We start from the raw sequence: 19,985 nt of genomic DNA on the forward strand, positions 1-19,985 counted from the left end.
CACCAAGCTCTATAACTTCACCAGAGACTATGGTTTCATGCAGATTGTTGAAACTCTCCTGCAGAATCACTGGTTCTTTGTTGAGTTTCAAGGAAAGTACAGTAGGTGGAGGGATCAATGGAATGGACTTCCCCAGGGCAGTGTCCACTCGCCAATCCTCTTTAACATCTACACTAATGACCAGCCAAGGCCTTCCTATACAAGAAGCTTCATTTATGCTGACGACCTGGGTTTAGCGGTCCAGTGCGATGACTTTCAAACCACTGAAATGCAGCTCTCAAATGCAGTTAAGGAACTTTCAGTGTACTATTAGAAGAACCAGCTACTGCAAAACCCGACTAAGACCCAGGTGTGTACATTTCATCTTCAAAATCGAGAAGCTACTAGACAACTGTGCATGACGTGGGAGGGTAAGCAACTGAAGCATTGTTTTTACACCAAGGTACCTGGGTGTCACCTTAGACTGGAACTTAACATACAAGAATGTGTTAACTCTGGACAGAAAGTCTCAGCCTGAAATAACATCCTCCATAAACTTGACTCAAGCAAATGGGGAGCCCATCCAACTTTGTTAAGAACCTCAGCTCTTGCTCTGAGTTTCTCTGCAGCTGAGTATGCATGTCCTGTCCGGTTCAGGTCAGCCCATATGAAGCGAGTGGATGCAGCCTTTAATGAAACATGTAGAATAGTAACTGGGTGTTTAAACCTACTCCCACTGACAAACTCTACTGCTTGTCTGGTATTTCTCCTCCAGACATTTGGTGAGAAGTGTTTACAAGGCAAGAGAGGTCAAAGGTGGATCTCACAAGCAACCACCCGTTATTTGGACTTTGACCTCAACCCAGAAGACTGAAGTCCAGGAAAAGTTTCCTCAATGTCTCCAAGGCTCTGGATAAACCAACAAGAACAGGACGTTGTGATATGTGGTGAGCAAAAATGGAGCATCTTTCTGATTGTATGGTACCTTCTGAATCTCCACCCCCTGGTCATCATTTGGAATGGACAACCTGGAAGGCACTGAATCGTTTGAGGAGTGGAGTAGGTAAATCTAAGGATAACCTAAAAAAAATGGGGTTATTTGAAAGATCAGTCAGACTTCTGCAACTGTGAGGAGCAACAAACTACCCAACACCTGTATGACTGTCAGTCCTGCCCTGTTCATTGTACACTTCAAGACTTGATTCAAACCACTGAAGAGGGAAATTCTGTTGCCCAATTCTGGGCAACATTGTGTGAAACATGTTTTGTGACATAAAATGTACTTTTTTTTGTGTGTGTGTATATAATACCTTATTTATGTTTTAAGTTTTTTCAACACTCTGACACAAAATAAATAAATTTATACATACATTATCATTATAGACTGTTATGCCTTTCAGCGTTCAGTCTGCAAGCCTCTGTGAATTTACTAAACGTCGCCACAATCCTCGATTTGCAACTAGTGTTGTGGCCTCATTTAGTTCTATACCTCTTATCTTTAAATCGTTAGAAACCGAGTCTAACCAGTGTCGTCTTGGTCTACCTCTACTTCTCTTATCCTCCATAACAGAATCCATTATTCTCCTAGGTAACCTATCCTCCACCATTCGCCTCACATGACCCCGCCACCGAAGCTGGTTTATGTGTACAGCTTCATCCATCGAGTTCATTCCTAAATTAGCCTTTATCTCCTCATTCTGAGCACCCTCCTGCCATTGTTCCCACCTGTTTGTACCAGCAATCATTCTTGCTACTTTCATGTCTGTTGCTTCTAACTTATGAATAAGATATCCTGAGTCCACCCAGCTTTCGCTCCCGTAAAGCAAAGTTGGCCTGAAAACATACCGATGTAAAGATAGTTTCATCTGAGAGCTGACTTCCTTCTTACAGAATACTGTTGATTGCAATTGCAAGCTCACTGCATTAGCTTTGCGACACCTTGATTCAATCTCACTTACTATATTACCATCCTGGGAGAACACAACCTAAATACTTGAAATTATCGACCTGTTCTAGCTTTGTATCACCAATGTGACATTCAATTCTGTTGAATTTCTTACCTACTGACATCAGTTTAGTCTTCGAGAGGCTAATTTTCATACCATACTCATTGCACCTATTTTCAAGTTCCAAGATATTGGACTGCAGGCTTTCGGCACAATCTGGCATTAAGACCAAGTCATCAGCATAGGCCAGACTGGTTACTACATTTTCACCTTACTGAATCCCTCCCTGCCATTTTATACCTTTCAGCAGATGATCCATGTAAACTACGAAAAGCAAAGGTGAAACCCCTGTAAGTACCCTGAACCAAGAGCTCATTCTACCATCAATTCTCACTGAAGCCCAATTGTCAACATAAATGCCTTTGATTGATTTTAATAATCTACCTTTAATTCCATAGTCCCCCATTATAGCGAACATTTTTTCCCTCGGTACCCTGTCATATGCTTTCTCTAGATCTACGAAACATAAACACAACTGCCTATTCCTCTCGTAGCATCTTTCAGTTACCTGGCGCATACTGAAAATCTAATCCTGACAGCCTCTCTGTGGTCTGAAACCACACTGGTTTTCATCCAACTTCCTCTTAATGACTGATCGCACCCTTCATTCCAAGATGCCAGTGAATACTTTGCCTGGTATACTAATCAATGAGATACCTCGATAGTTGTTGCAATCCTTCCTGTTCCCTTGCTTATAGATAGGTGCAATTACTGCTTTTGTCCAATCTGAAGGTACCTTACCAACACTCCATGCTAATCTTACTATTCTATGAAGCCATTTCATCCCTGCCTTACCACTATATTTCACCATTTCAGGTCTAATTTCATCTATTCCTGCTGCTTTATGACAATGGAGTTTATTTACCATCCTTTCCACTTCGTCAAGCTTAATTTCATCATTTTCCTCCTCCCCATGAGCTTGGCTGTTCGCAACACCACCAGGATGATTTCCTTTTGCATTGAGAAGATGCCCTCTATGTTTACTAACAGGATTGTTAGCTTTGATCCTGAAAAGGACCCTTTGAAATATTTATTAACCATACTGATTAGTAATAGTGCTACTGGAGTGAGAGAATCAGCCATCTAGGAATAGTCCTAGTCCGTTGCCCAGGAGACACCCAGATGTATGGCAATATCACATGTAAATACACCCTTCTGGGAGGTTTTTCTCTTGTCAATGGAGAACACAAAAGAATGGTCTTCCTCAAGGAAGTGTGCCAGCTCCCTTACTTTTCAATATATATACCAACGACCAGCCACATCCACCTCATACTAAAAGCTTCCTATACGCTGATGATCTGGCCTTAGCTACTCAGAGTGAATGCTTTGAAAGAGTAGAAAACAATCTCACTTCAGCATTGGATATTTTGTCTCACTACTATGCGACCAATAATCTCAAACCAAATCCATCAAAAACTCAAGTATGTGCTTTCCATCTGAAGAACAAACAAGCATCAGGAAGCTGCAAGTGAATTGGAAGGACAAAGTCCTAGAACATAATTACACACCGAAATACTTGAGTGTTACTTTGGATCGTTCTCTAACTTACAGGGAGCACTGTTCAAACATCAAGGCAAAGGTTTCCTCTCGGAACTCCCTGCTCTGTAAAGTGACAGGTTCAAAGTGGGGCGCTCACCCTCATACGGTAAGGACAACAGCCTTAGCACTTTGTTACTCAGCAGGGGAGTATGCTAGTCCCATTTGGTATAAATCTACACATGCCAGAAAGGTCGATGTCGCCCTGAATGAAACATGCAGACATATTACAGGATGTCTGAAACCAACACCAACAGACAAACTGTACTCCCTTGCAGGAATAGCCCCTCCTGAGATCAGACGCGAAGTAGCTGCAAATGTGGAGAGGTTAAGGGCTTCTGCCAGCTCAGCCCACCCCCTACGTGGACACAAACTACCACCCACTCCACTGAAGTCCAGGAACAGTTTTATGCGCTCCTCATCCCCCGCTAGTGCAGATGCAAGGAAGACCAGACTTCTACTCTGGAATCAGAAGATCGCTTTTCATCCAGAATACTTGAAATTGGAGGAAAAGCTTCCCCCTGGTCGTGCAGAAACCTGGACTACATAGAAGGCACTGAACAGACTAAGAGCAGGCATTGGAAGATCAAAGGACAATATGAAGAAATGGGGCCTCCTGAAGGAGGATCAGACCCTATGTGAATGTGGCATGGTACAAACAACAAGGCCCTTATTAATTGCCCTCTATGCACAGAACTTGATCTGGCACAGGCCAGTATCAGTGCTGTTAACGTGGCCAAATTGTGGGCTGATATTTTGTAAATAACTGTTTAATTTTATGTAATATTGTAATTTCATATATTTTATCTAATTTGCAATCTATAATCTATATTGTGCTACTGACACGAATAAACAAATAAATAAATAAAATAAATTGAGAAGATGTTCAAAATATTCCTTCTACCTCTCCAGCGATTCGCTGGGATCTATTATGAGTTCACCTGAATTACTCAAAACACTGTTCATTTCCAAATTATTATTATTATTATTATTATTATTATTATTATTATTATTATTATTATTATTATTATTATTACTACAGAGTTTTCGTGCATCACAGGGAGGTGAAAGAAGGTGCTGATTTGAATAGGTCTATCTACGATAGTCAAAGATTAATTTAAAACTTTAAAATAAAGGTTATATTTCTTTTCAGATATTACATTTTAACAAACAACAAGATTTCAGGTACAGCGGTAGTTTTGTACAAAAATGAAAAACAGAAAAACTTAGAAAAGTTTAGTTACTAAATTCGAGCTTCCAGCTCCCTATTTACAAGGTCCCTACATCACTACTGTTGCGTTTGGACGGATAGACAAGGAGAGGAATCTCCCAATTTCTCTTACAGGATATTTAAAACACAATTTTCAAGAGCACTTTGCTCCAACAGTTAAAGGTTACGGCCTTCCAAAGGCACCACACAAATATATTTTACATTTGAAGAAAAGAGCCTCGATGCTCTGCAATTCTACGCTCCCAAACCCTTACAGCCTACTCAAGTCAACTATTAACTTTTACAATTTGGATTAGAGCATCTTTGCTCAATTAAATTACACTTTCAGACCTCTCTAGGCACAATGTACAATTTACAAGACCATATCAATTACCTTTTTAAGTTTACAGAGGGGTATCGAGTAGCCATTTTACCGGGCCTTCATGGAAAACAACCAACAAGACTAGTCGAAGATCCTTATGTTGACAGAGAGGTGACTTGGCTTTTTAGTTGTTTGAGACGAGCCACACTGCGAATTCTCCCACATCTAAGGCTTTATTGAACACCCTATTTGTTGAATCTATGCAAGACAGCTCATGACTACAATCTACTACAAAGATTATTCCATGAAAGAGACACAACACTTCCACTTCTACACACTGATGCTTCAAGCGCCTTTTGACCTTATTACGCAACTACTTGGAGTTAACAACTCTACTGTAATTCTACGTACCTGATTCTCATTCAACAACGTTCGAAGATTTATTTTTTGATATTTTAATTAATCCATGCTTTATTAATATCAAATAATTTGTACAATCCAATTGTATGTTAGATCATTATGACTATGTCTCATTCTACAAATAATCAACTTGTACTATTTTTAGACAAACACTAATATTCATTCTGTGTACATATAACACTACGACAAGCTTATTATTGAATTTTTGTTACATTTAAGCATCGCTTTCTCCACAGACTAGATTTTTATGAATGTTTTATCTTGTATCAATACATGTATTATACTTCAATGAGGAACCCAGTTCAGGGCCCTGACTTTGTTTTAGATTAAGTGTGGCTGAAGATGCTTACGAAGTTTAAGAGAAACATGTCCCATTTTAACATCTTTGTAACATTTGTATCTTAAACTTCAAGATTGTAAAGTATTGGAATGGTGGTTTTTAATATATTTGTTTAAAACTTTTTACACACCGTAGTACTGTTCGTTAAAAGTGAGAAAATGTGCAGTTTTTCTTTCATTTGTTTGAGTATCACTACATTCCTACTGATGTTTTTGTAATGGCCTAAATTGACTTCACTTAGGAAAGCCACAAAGACAATCTTTCTGAGGATCCCGTAGTGAAGCGTAGGTACATCAGCTAGTAAATAAATAAAGTGGTAAGGTTGCAACCTAGTTGAACTGTCTGATCCCCAAATGGATTACTGTTGAAAGAATAGTAATATAAGTATTTTAAAGGAACAAACAAGTGTCAAATCAAGATGTATATATATTTTTTTTTAAATACACATGCTACTTATTCAGGGCGTCGACCTAAAAGACATATATATGGAAAGTGGGACAAGTTGTGGGAAGTGCTCAATGAATGTGGAGTCCCAAACACTTAACGTCATTATTGAAAGGTCTTTATAATAGTCATAATGCAACCGCAAGGGTGGATGGTGAATGCTCAGAATTTTTCAATGTGACAAATGGAGTCGGGCAAGGTTGCATATTGTCACTTCAGCTCTACAACATCTACGTAGAGTATATAATGAGAAGAGTACTGGATGGCTAGGATAGTGAAATTTCAATCGGTGGTAGGGAAAATCAACAATGTACGCTTCGCTGATGATACTACACTCATTGCAGGAAGTGGACAAGAACTTGATGAATTGCTCTCTAGAGTGACAATCATTAGTTCGGACTTTGGTCTAGAAATTAACATGAACAAGACCAAACTAATGGTTATCAACCGACAAAGTGAAATCCCAATCCAAATAACAGGATGCACCGGGTGAGTTGGCCTTGCAGTTAGGAGCTTGCAGCTGTGAGCTCGCATCCGGGAGATAGTGGGTTCGAACCGCACTGTCGGCAGCCCTGAAGATGGTTTTCCGTGGTTTCCCATTTTCACACCAGGCAAATGCTGGGGCTGTACCTTAATTAAGGCCACGGCCTCTTCCTTCCATTCCTAGGCCTTTCCCGTCCCATCATCGCCATAAGACCTATCTGTGTCAGTGCGACGTAAAGCAACTAGCAAAAAAATAAAATAAAATAACAGGAGGCCTGAAAGACCTGGAGTTGGTGAATGGTTGTGTATATCTGGGCTCCATAATCAGTAACACGGGAAATTGTGATAAAGAAATAAAACAATGGATTGTCCTAGGTCGTGCCGCAATGGTTAAGCTTACAAAGATCTGGCAGAACCGAGCATTATCCAAAACAGTGGAAATATGATTGGTGGAATCACTGGTATTTTCTGTTTTCCTGTACAGTTGTGAGACCTGGACTGTGAAGGCTAGTGACAAGAACCAAATAGATGCCTTTGAGATATGGTGTTGGTGGAGAATGCTCCATAGACCATGGACAGAAAGAAGAACAAATGCCTCCATGATAGAAGAACTGAGCATCAAAAAACGTTTATCTTTCCACGTTAGTGAAAGTTACCTGCAGTTCCTGGGACACATTTTGAGGAGAGAAGGAGAAAATTTAGAAAAGACCATTCTGCAAGGCAAAATTGAAGGCACCAGACCAAGAGGCAGAACAACAAGTAGATGGTTAGACCAAGCAAAGATCACCAGTGTACCTCTTCATAGTAGACAGAGCTGAAGACCACTCAGGATGGAAAAATCTCGTTAAGGATGCAGTTACTAATGAAGTGAAGCAATGAGTAAACCGACTGATGATGATGATGATGATATAGAAAGTAAGTAATATGTTGAAACATACCTGAATTGTTCTTCTACTGCGCACAGTACTCAGATGGGCAAAATGTCTGCCTATAATGGGCTTTGTTGTATTATGAGAGGACCAAGTCCACTGCAACACTGTCACTCCCACCTCTGTTAAACGTTGCTGTGGGCAGCATACAGGCTGGCATTTGCCGCTCCCAATGTTCACATTGATGCTTTTGCGTCCCGTACTTGTAGACGTGTCAAGGAAACAAGGTAAAACTCTTTACAGAGAACTTTGCTCCGCGTCTTCAGAAGAAGATCTTGACCGTTCACGAGAAACTCTTCTACAGTACTGAGGTTTTGAATGTTTTACCATTGGAGAACTGTAGTAGTACGCTGGCCCAGCGCTCCAAATGGGAGCTAACGACAACATTAACCTCCACCGTGTGTGCGTGAGAGGACATCAGACGAATGTGGTAGAAGAAATAAATAGAAACTAATAAAATAAAATGCAGTGAAAGACATCAGGATAGAATAGAACAGATCTGAAGTGTGCGGAGAAAATCGGAGGATGATAATGATGTGAGATGGTGTAAGGGTACACACATTATGAAAGTATGATATTAACACATATTTTGGTGATGATGAACATATGAATTTGGAAAACACTGAAACAAAATAAAAATATAGAAAGTATAGAATGACTAACAACCATGTATTACTTAATTGAAATTGTTAAGATTTTTATGTATTTCCACAGCTTCCCCTATAATCCTAGACCTGTAGTGTTTTGTGTGGGTAAGAGCTCGAACATCTTGGAACATGACATCATGTCCCAACGATAGGGCATACTCAGGTATTGCTGACTTTTCTGGCCGGTTGAGACGGATATTTCTTTGGTATTCCTTGTTGACTTGGGAAATATGGGAAGGATGGAAATGTCCGTGACTGACCGCTTACCAATGTGACAACCAATAACCCTTCGACATCTGAGGTCAATGAACTCCTTGCTCCATTAAATTTTGCATGTATCTCGCAGTACTGAACAACATCAAGGCCTTAGCTGCCTCTTGTAGTAGCAGCGGCGTCTCTATTTTACATGTACAGATTTGATTAGATAGTGCATTTATGACATAGATTAGAACCTCTGTTAAAACCAGACTGGATTATTTGAATGTTATATGCCTTCTCTGATTTATGAAATATGATAGCTAAGGAGAGCCTTTTCTATGTGCTTTTATTCCTGTCTTTAGTGCACCTCCAACTATGTTGTACACTACTATGAACCCTTGTTATCCATGCCGGACTGTCGTGTTGTGTGCCGACTCTTCTGTGCGGTTAATCAGTCCAGTGACAGGAGAACAGCTTACCGTTCAGATCTCACCGTCCCTCATGAAAGTCCAGCATGCAGCGTATTCCAGTTACTCAGGTAATGGCTGGAAAGTTACTGATGTTAAGTTTCTCTCTATATGATGCTCTCAAGGAAATCTTAACTTAAGTCATGTTGCAAGAATTTTGTAAGATGAGGAACAAACGTTACGTGATGAGAAATACAGTAGAGTCCCACTAATCGAAATTCTGATAATCTGAAAACTTTGCTAATCCAAATCAAATGTTTAAAGTGCCAAAGTTTTAATAAAATGAAAAGATACATTTCTGAATAAAAATGATGTGTATTTTTACTATTCATGCATGAAATCAATATAAAATAATACTGCTCTCTGTATTCTGATAGGACTTTGAGTCAGAATATTTATACAGATTCAAAAAATGTTTTAGTATGACATGTTTCAATATGTTCAGTATATTTTAGTTAATGATCACCAGATTACCAGTTGAAGATGGCTCAAATAAGGGTTGAAATGTATTCTAGTTTTTAACAAAGCTATTTATTTTTAGTAAATAGTCTCATTCTTGTATTGAACAGGTGGACCTCTAAAAATAAATTATTTTCAATAATTTTGTATAAATATTGTCAAGTCAATATAGAACCAAAGATGAAATTTATTAGTTGCAGTTTCAGTCAGAAATCGAAGTAAAATAATGTAACAAAGTTAATTGGGTTTCATAGTGTTTGGTTACAACACTTTGCTCCATAAAATCAGTCACTAGTCAATTCAGTAAAAAATGAAATGACGTATGGCTTTTAGTGCCGGGAGTGTCCGAGGACATGTTCGGCTCGCCAGGTGCAGGTCTTTTGATTTGACTCCCGTAGGCAACCTGCGTGTCGTGATGGGGATGAAATGATGATGAAGACGACACATACACCCAGCCCCAGTACCAGCGAAATTAACCAATGATGGTTAAAATTCCCGACCCTGCCGGGAATCGAACCCGGGACCCCTGTGACCAAAGGCCAGCACGCTAACCATTTAGTCATGGAGTCAATTCAGTAATTCCTGTGAATCAATTATGAGCCAATCTTCTTGGTTGTGACACAATGCTGGAATTTGATTCAGTAATTCCTGTGAATCAATTATGAGCCAATCTTCTTGGTTGTGACACAATGCTGGAATTTGGACAAAAATTCTAATCATACAAAAACTTGTCAAGCCAAACAATCCATTGTGAATCTTTATTCAATACGGAACCTGAAGAATGAAATTCTTAATGTTAAATAATCCAAACGATCCCTAATCCCAGTTAGTTTGGATTTATGGTTCTTTACTTTAGGTACTGTGCCGGCCCTGGGGTAGCATGCCTGCCTCTTACCCAGAGACCCCGGGTTTGATTCCCAGCCAGGTCAGAGATTTTTATCTGGATCTGAGGGCTGGTTTGAGGTCCACTCAGCCTATGTGATTACAGCTGAGGAGCTATCTGACGATAAGATGGCAGCTCCAGTGTACAAAGCCAAGAATAACAGCCAAGAGGAATCTTTGTGCTGACCACATTACACCTTGTAATCTACAGGACTTTGGGATGAGAGTGGTCACTTGGTAGGCCTTGGCCCCTCAGGGCTGTAGTGCCATGGGGTTTTCTCTGCCAAGGCAGGTCAACCAACGTCAGGCTCCATAGTGCTTCAATCATTGGCTGAGGAACAGCCAAACAGCAACTGCCCCTCCAGCATGGTGGACCAATAGGCGAGCAGCGCTCCGTACCCTACACTATCATTGGCCAAAGAACTGCCAATCTGTGACCACTGTCACAGATGCTTTTCATTTATTATTTTAGAAAATTGTATAATAAGAAACTTCAAATTATTCTCTTGGACTCAAAAGATGCTTACAGACACTTGAAGTACACCTGCACTATAATTTGAATGTATCTTATTGGTATGTGATTTTCTGCTTCAACATTTTTTGTTCCCCCTCCTGTTCCTTCCCCTTCCCTTCTCAAGCGTAAGCGAATAAATTCACGCCCACAACGTGGTAGGGTGTCTTTCAAAGCTGACCAATGAAAACAATTGTTCGTCCATTTCCAGGATCGTAGTATGTAAGTGCAGATGGTTTCTAGAGGACCCGCTGCAATTGCTGTTGATGATTTAGATGCCAGATACATACTACCTGGACTACATTTACGAAATAAAGAACATACATCTCAACCCAGGATCGACCCCTCGACCTCCTGCATGCTAACCCAAAACTCTATCGACTGCACCAACTGTACAGCACAACTAATATGTGCTGACAGAGGTAGTTACCCTACATGTGGTTACAGTGTTGCCAGATTGCCACTATTCAACGTCCTTTTTCTGCCGGATATACTTGCAGGACGAACTTTTGTAAGAGACATTTTTTTATTGCTGGCATGTGAGGAGTGCAGCTACAACGCCCGGGTGCACGAATTTTGGTTCACTCTGTATACACAATAAATTAACTACAATGAAGCAAGCAATAATTAATTAATACATAGCAAAATCAATTTATAGAATTGAATCAAACAATAATAATAATAATAATAATAATAATAATAATAATAATAATAATAATAATAATATTTTTTTTTTTTTTTTTTTTTTTTTTTTTTTTTTTTTTTTTTTTTTTTTTTTTTTTTTTTACGAGGGAAGTGTGGGAAATCTTTCATTAGACACTTGTGAGGGTCCGCACTTCACAAGCGTGTGAGATTCCTACTCACTAAAACCCACACACCCTTTTCCCACGACGTATATCTCCGCCCCGGAACCGCTCTCGCATTACTTCAGGGCGGTGTCGTGCTAATTTGTTAGGTTTCTTCTTCCTTATTTCTCCTTACTGCTGTTCATGAGCATTCATATCTCTCTTTTTCTGATGCAGGATGCCTTCTACATATACTGCTATCTGATCCCAAGATTCTTGGTTTCGTAGCATCGCCTGCACAATAGTTTCTGGCGTCAACTCTCCTTGCTCAGTATATAAACATCTTCTCTGAGTTGACCAATGATAACAAACGAAAAATGTGTGAAATACATCGTCTATATCATTGCAATAAATACACGCCGAGTCATTCGGTCTACCTACTCTATGTAGAAATTTACGGAAGTATCCGTGACCCGTCAATAGTTGCGTAATGTAAAAGTTAACCTCGCCATGAACTCGGGCAACCCAATCAGCTAGGCGTGGTATCAGCCGCTTAGTCCATTTTCCTCGAGGTTCTTCCTCCCATCTTTGCTGCCACCGCTCCATTCGTTGCCTATAAGCTAGCTCCTTAGCGCGCTTCTTTCCGAGCTCTCCGTGAGTTCGCCAGACTTCCTGTCTCTCTAAGGCAAGTAAATCAATTGGTGCTACCGCTGCTATCGTAAGGACCGCAGGTTCGGATACTGTGCGACACGCGCTTGTAATACGCAAAGCTGATCTCCGCTGTACCGCAGCTATCCTTCGCCGATATTTTTCAAACTTCAGAGATTCAGCCCAGACTTCGGCACCATATAGAAGTGTCGAGTGAACTATCGACATCAGAAGTCGTCGTTTGCTAGACTTCGGAACTTTAACGTTGCTCATTAATCTACTCAGCGCATCCGTTGTTTTCACCGCCTTATCTGTCACCCGTTTGATATGATCCCAAAAAGTAAGTTTGGTATCAAGTGTCACTCCGAGATACTTTATACTTCTAGATGTTTCAATTTCTGTTTGTCCAATATACATTGGAATGACGGTCGTGATCCTTTTTCTTGTCAAGAGAACAATCTCTGTTTTATGATCTGCAAGCTGTAATCTGTGATTCGCCATCCAATCTTTCACCCGTCGCATTACTTGATTTAGCTTAAACTGAGCCAACTCCAAATTTCGAGCAACTATCAAAACAGCTATATCATCAGCATAGCCCACTAGCATTGTGTCTTCCGGCATCTCTAACCTCAACAATCCATCATATACTATGTTCCACAGATTTGGGCCAAGGATGGACCCTTGTGCTGCACCAGCTGTGAGCCGTTTCACTCTCTGCCCATCTTCTGTGTGATATACTAGATTACGATCTTTCAAATAATTTCTCATTATGCGCATGAGATACTCCGGTAGTTTGAAAGTATTCTGAAGTGCTTCCAATATGTCATTCCAACTGATCGAGTTGAAAGCGTTCTTAACATCAAGGGTCACAAGGAGTGTCACTTTACGAGAGTGATGATTACCCATTTGTGCCCTTTTAGCTGTATTCAACACTTCCCATACTGCATCGATTGTCGAATGCCCTCCTCGAAAACCATGTTGACGATCAGAGAGGTCCCCAGCTAGTTGAACTGCTGAAAGTATTCTTGGCTGCAAAAGTTTCTCTAATCCTTTACCAGCAGTATCCAGCATACATAAAGGCCTATAGCCCCCAGATTTTCCTTTGCTTATTAAAACTAGCCGAGCTGTTTTCCAGCGAACACTGAACACCCCCGATAGCAGGCAGCTATTGTACATTTTCAGCAGTAGTTGTGGACAGAAATCTGCTATCAGCTTTAATATCTCTGCTGGAATACTATCTGGTCCTGGGGCCTTTTTATTTCTAAGGGACCTAATCGCTCTCATCAATTCTTCTCGTGTAAAAAGTGGCACATCATCTATGAATTCATCATCATCATCATCAGCAGACCTCTCAGGATGATCTGGGAATAATGTATTCACAATATCCTTCATTGCATTTGAGTCCATGATCGGGTTCGAGAAATTTCCAAGTTTCTTCATAACGATCTTGTATCCTAAACCCCATGGATCGTCATCCACTTCTTTAGCCATTTTCCACCATTTGTCGACTTTACTCTTTTTGATAGCATTTCTCAATTCTTTCTTCGCCGACTTATACTCAGCTGTAAGTGAGGTGTCTTCTTGGCTGACTCGTGCTCTCTGTGCCTTCCGTCTAAGTTGCAGACAACGTCTTCTCTGATCAGCAATATCTTTGGTCCACCAGTACGCTGAACGCTTCTTGTTTCGTGATGTTTTACGAGTCATGGAAAGATCACATGCTCTCCGAATAAGCTCCATAGTGAGCTCAACACATTTCTCAGCGGCTTCTTTCCTTTTATAACAACATATTTGTTCTGTTATACTATCCATTTCATTTCTTAGGATAGCAAGAAATTTTTCTTTGTCCATACTTTCTATATTCCACCGCGTTGGTTCATACGATCTAATATTAATCTGTGAAGTTTCAGGAAGAATACAAAAAGTAATGTACTGGTGATCACTTCCCGTGTATTCTTCAATCACCCGCCAGTCATTGATATTCGACACGATGTCCTCAGATACAAAAGTCACGTCCGGTATGGTTCCTCTACAGCCCGGTCGTCGAAAAGTTGGCACATTTCCAATATTAGTGACCGTCAAACCCAGCCTAGCGGCCATCTCCATAGTTCGGCGCCCTCTAGAGTCATACTGTGGCATACCCCATTCTAGTGCTTGGGCATTGAAATCACCAGCCACGATTAAACCGTTGTCAAAACCTTGTAATACGTCCTCTAGGCCGTCCAGCTTAGCCTGAAATTCAAATACTGACTCATTTGGCGTAAAGTAACAGCTCACTAAAGTATATCTACCAGTGCGGACCCAAACAAAACCGTCTCCGCATCCTTGGTTTGATACTGGGCATCTACCCAAATCTGGTATCCAAATTGCAGCTGTGCCACAATTATCTACGAACCATCCTGGGTGGTCTCTGTCTTGATAAGGTTCACTGAGAAGAAATACGTCTACTCCTATCTCAAAGGTCATCTGCGTCAAAAGATCATTGGCAGTTCTACTCCTATGCATATTTGCTTGAATAACCTTCATCATTTACTGCTAGTTTTAGCCTTTTCGAGAGCTTCACGAAACGCTGTGCAGGCTTTTGAGCCAAGTACATGACTTCGATTAGCTTCGTCAACGTTAATGTCTGTGCAAATTATGCATCTCGGATTTGCTTTGCAACCTATCGCCCTATGCCCGGCTTCTCCGCACTTAAAACAAAGTTTGCTTCTATCTACACCTTTGCAGTTTCGTGCATGGTGTCCATACGAAAGACATCGAAAGCAGCGAGATACCACGATCCTTTTTCGGATTCTACAATCCAACCATCCTATTCTAATTTTACCCATATCTAAAAGTTTCTGGGCCTCCTTATCTTCTATCTCAATGATAGCAAGTTTTTGCCCTCTGCTGTTCGGATTATTAATTGACACTTTCAGTTCTCCTTCGAAATTCTGAAGATCCTGTCTTACAGCTTCCTCTACATCTAAAGCAGTGGTGATACTGTCCATGTCCCGAATTTCCAGGGTAGTGCGGGGAGTTAAAGTCTTCACATCGCCATCCGTTCCAAGGACATTCCTTAAGGATTTAATAATAATAATAATAATAATAATAATAATAATAATAATAATAATAAATTTTTTTTTTTTTTTTTTTTTTTTTTTTTTTTTTTTTTTTTTTTTTTTTTTGCGAGGGAGTGTGGAAAATCTTTCATAAGACGCTTGTGAGGGTCCGCACTCAACAAGTGTGTGGAGATTCTTACCCACTAAAAACCACACTCCCTTTTCCCACGACGTTTATCTCCGCCCCGGAACCGCTCTCGCATTACTTCAGGGCGGATGTCGTGCTTAATGCATCTTGTGCTTCATCTTCCTTCTTCTGCTTTACTATCTGTCGTAATCGTCCAGGTCCTTCTTCTTCTGACGCAGAATATTTTCTACGTAGACTGCTACCTGGTCCCAAGATTCTCGACTTCGTAGCATTACTGACACGATCCCTTCTGGCGTCAATTCTCCGTGCATAACTTCTAAGCATCTTCTTTGTGGCAGCCAATGAACACACACAAAGAAAGTATGTAATACGTCATCGATATCGCCGCAGTATATGCACACCGGACTAGTTGCTAGCCCTAGCCTATGAAGAAATTTTCGGAAGTATCCATGACCTGTCAGGAACTGTGTGAGATAGTAGTTCACTTCACCATGATTTCGGGCAACCCATACGCCCAGAGAAGGTATCAGTCTTTTCGTCCATTTCCCTCTAGAATCATCTTCCCATCTTCTTTGCCATCGTTGCATTCTGCGACTATGAGCCAAAGCCTTTGCCCTTTTCCTTCCTAGCTCTTCTTGTGTGAGCCAAATTTCTTGTCTTTCGAAAGCCAACAAGTCAATGGGAGCTACTGCTGCTACTACTAGAATCGCGGGTTCTGATACTGTGCGATATGCGCAAGCAATTCGTAAAGCTGCTCTCCGTTGTACAGCCGCAATTCTTCTCCGATATTTCACAATTTTTAACGATTCAGCCCAAATTTCCGAACCGTATAGCAGTATCGATTGAACAATTGACATGAGAAGCCGCCTTTTACTAGATATCGGTCCCTTGATATTTCCCATGAGTCTGCTCAGTGCAGTCATGGTTTTCGCTGCCTTATCTGTTACCCGTTGGATGTGGTCCCAATATGTAAGCTTAGTATCAAGCGTTACACCAAGATATTTTGTGCTCCTAGTTGTTTCGATGGCTATCTGTCCGATCTGCATCGGTACAACAGTATTAATCCTTTTCCTCGTCAGGAGGACAATTTCCGTTTTGTGATCTGCGAGTTCTAACTTGTGATTTATCATCCATTCTTTGACACGTCGCATCACCTGATTCAATTTAAATTGAGCCAGCTCTAGGTTACGGGTTACTATCACAGCAGCCACATCATCAGCATAACCCACAAGTTTTACATCTTCTGGCATCTCCAGCCGTAATAAATCATCATACATGATGTTCCAAAGGTGTGGTCCGAGAATTGAGCCTTGCGCTGCACCAGCTGTGAGCCGTTTTCTTCTCTGACCGTCTTCCGTGTCGTATAACAATGTACGGTCTTTCAAATAGTCTCGCAGTATATACATGAGATATTCTGGTACCTTGAAAGTTTCTTCTAGAGCTTCCAATATATCACTCCATCTTGCCGAGTTGAAGGCATTTTTAACATCTAGAGTCACAAGAAGCGTCAGTTTCCTAGAATAATGATTACCCGTTTGAGCTCGTTCTGCTGTCTTCACCACTTCCTTCACAGCATCTAGCGTCGAGTGACCTCTGCGAAATCCATGTTGTTGGTCGGATAGGTCGCCAGCTAATCGGACTGCTGCTAGTATTCTCGGTTGTAGAAGCTTCTCTAAACCTTTCCCGGCAGTGTCCAGCATACATAGAGGTCTGTAACCCCCAGTTTTCCCTTTACTGATCAGAACCAATCTAGCTATCTTCCAACGAAAGCTAAAAATTCCCGCTTTCAAACAATGATTATACATTCTCAACAGCAGTTGAGGACATAATTCGGCTGCCACCTTTAGTACTTCTGCTGGAATACCATCTGGACCAGGGGCTTTCTTATTTCTAAGGGAATTAATTGCTGTTATCAATTCTTCAATTGTAAAAGGTGGTACATTGTCTAGTTCTTTCTCGGCCTCATCATCAATCCTCTCTGCATGATCAGGGAATAATGTGTGCACTATTTCTTCCATGGTGCGTGGATCCATAATAGGGCTTGGTATCATCCCGAATTTCTTCATGACAATTTTATACCCTAATCCCCATGGATTTTCATCCACTTCCTTGGACATTTCCCACCACTTGTCGGCTTTACTCTTTTTAATTGTATTTCGCAGTCTTTTCTTCATAGTCTTATACTCTACTGAGAGAGCTGCGTCGTTATGTCGTGCTCTTTGTGTCCTTCGTCTGAGTCGCAGGCATTGTTTCCTCAACTCAGCAATTTCTTCATTCCACCAATATGCTGGACGCTTGCCTCTCCGTTGTTTGATTCTGGTCATAGATGCGTCGCATGCTTGCTGAAGGAGTCTCATGGTGTGTTCCACGCATTTATTAGCAATAATGCTTCTTTTGCCTCCGTGACATGTATCCGTCATACAATCCATTCCATTCTGTATTACTTCATGAAATTTTTCTCTGTCCATAGTGGCTATGTTCCATCTTTCTGACTTGGGCGTGGTAATCCTTAGATTCGGAGTCTCTTGAAGTATACGAAAAGTGATATACTGATGATCGCTTCCAGTATATTCTTCAATTACTCGCCATTCAGTTACCCTAGACGCAATGTCTTCAGAAGCAAAGGTTACATCTGGTATGGTTCCCTGACACCCTGGTCGCCGAAAGGTTGTCACATTACCAACGTTGATAACCATTAATCCCAATCTCGCGACCATCTCCATTGTACGCCGCCCCCTAGAATCTGTTTGAGGCATGTTCCATTCAACTGCTTGAGCATTAAAATCACCAGCAACAACTAGGTTAGTGTTCATCCCTTGCAGAGTATCTTCAAGCCCATCTAGTTTTGTCTGGAAGTCAGAAATAGCCTCGTTCGGGGTAAAATAACAGCTGACAAAAATTACCTTCTCAACTTGGACCCAGACGAAACCATCTCCGCATCCTTGATTTGTAACTGAGTATTTTCCAAGGTCTGGTACCCATATCGCAGCTGTCCCTAGATTGTCTGAAAACCAGCCTGGTTGTTCTCTGTCTTGATATTGTTCGCTGAGAATCAAGATGTCTGCTCCTATCTCATAGATTATCTGCGTCAATAGATCATTGGCAGTTAGACTCCTGTGTATATTGGCTTGAAGGATCTGTACCATTTACCACTGCTTTTTGGCCTTTTCTAGTGCTTCACGAAACACAATACACTTGCCTGAGCCAAGAGCATGATGTCGTTTTGGCTCTTCAACGCCCATATCTGTGCAAATTATGCATCGTGGATTCGTTTTGCATCCTACTGCCTTGTGACCAGCTTCTCCGCACTTAAAGCAGAGCTTACTTCTGTCCAATCCTTTACAGTTTCGTGCTTGATGCCCATATGACAGACATCTAAAGCACCGAGGAACTACGGCCCACCGTCTTACTCTGCAGTATAGCCAGCCTAGTTTAATTTTGCCTATGTCTAACAGCTTTCGTGCCTCGCTATCTTCTATCTCCACGATGGCGAGTTTTTGTCCCCTGCTGTTCGGATTTGTGATTGAGACCTTCAATTCTTGATTAAAATTTTCTAATTCACGTCTTACAGCCTCCTCTACGTCGGAAATAGTGGTGGCACTGTCCATATCACGAATTTCCAATGTAGTTCTAGGCGTCAAAACCTTTACTTCGCCATCATGTCCAAGAGCGCCTTTAAGTGATTTATTAAAATTGTCTCTATTCTCCTTTTCCGTGGCCTTATTAAATTCAAGAAGAACTGCTCCAGACATAGTTTTCCTGATAGATCTAACACTGGCGCCACTGTCTTCTGGGTTCACCTTGCTGCGGATATCCTTCACAACATCTGCAAAAGTCTTGCCATTCATCGGTTTAATAAGTACGGCTTCTGGGCGGCTTCTTATAGTTGAACGTTTCCGTTGCTCGTTCTTTTTAACAGTTTCAGATACCGGTACTGGTTCAGGTTGAGTACCTTCATCTTCATCTGCCTTCTTCTGCCTCTGTTCCCTCTTCTTCTTCTTCTTGGATAACGCTATTTCCCAGTTATCCTGTTCTACGTTTCTGTTTGCGGTGCTCTGTTCTACTTTCTCTTGATCGGTCAAATCCTTTTGCATTAATGCTCTAGTTGCTTTCCAGGCTTTTCTGTGCGTAGATCCCGCATCTAGGGCTTCCTCCAATTTCCTTAAACCTTGCTGAATTTCAATCTTCATATTTTTCTGCTGAATTGCAAGAATACTTTTCAACAGGCCCCTGGCGATTTCCAGTTGTTCTTCCTCTTTTAGCATATCCTCCATAATTTGTTGAGTGATATCAAGCCTCAGATTCGTTTCCGCATTCTGCTCAATACTTCTGTTGCATGTATCATGTGTGCGCTCCACGTCCATGATATTGTGGCCATGTCCCATAGATGCTGGATTCAAATCCTCAGAGTCGCACTGGATTCCAGCACCCGACATCGTGCCGTGAGTAGGGAGTCCATCTGGCCGTGACTCAGGTCGCAGAGATATATCTATTCTCTGTTATTTTCTATGACGAAGCTAGGTAACCTTTAAA

The 19,985-nt window shown here is 41.1% G+C and overlaps 1 protein-coding gene across 1 annotated transcript in view; it reads left to right on the plus strand.

Annotated features, from left to right (window-relative positions):
* The window catches only part of LOC136874257 (WD repeat-containing protein 97-like), a 125,545-nt gene that overhangs the window by 73,611 nt on the left and 31,949 nt on the right, over positions 1 to 19,985 (plus strand). The window contains exon 4 of the mRNA XM_068227710.1: positions 8,877 to 9,052. Coding sequence (XP_068083811.1) covers positions 8,877 to 9,052 — 176 coding nt within the window. The remainder of the gene's footprint in view (positions 1 to 8,876; positions 9,053 to 19,985) is intronic.

This window comes from Anabrus simplex, chromosome 5, assembly GCF_040414725.1.
Source record: "Anabrus simplex isolate iqAnaSimp1 chromosome 5, ASM4041472v1, whole genome shotgun sequence".
Classification (NCBI taxonomy): Eukaryota; Metazoa; Arthropoda; class Insecta; order Orthoptera; family Tettigoniidae; genus Anabrus; species Anabrus simplex.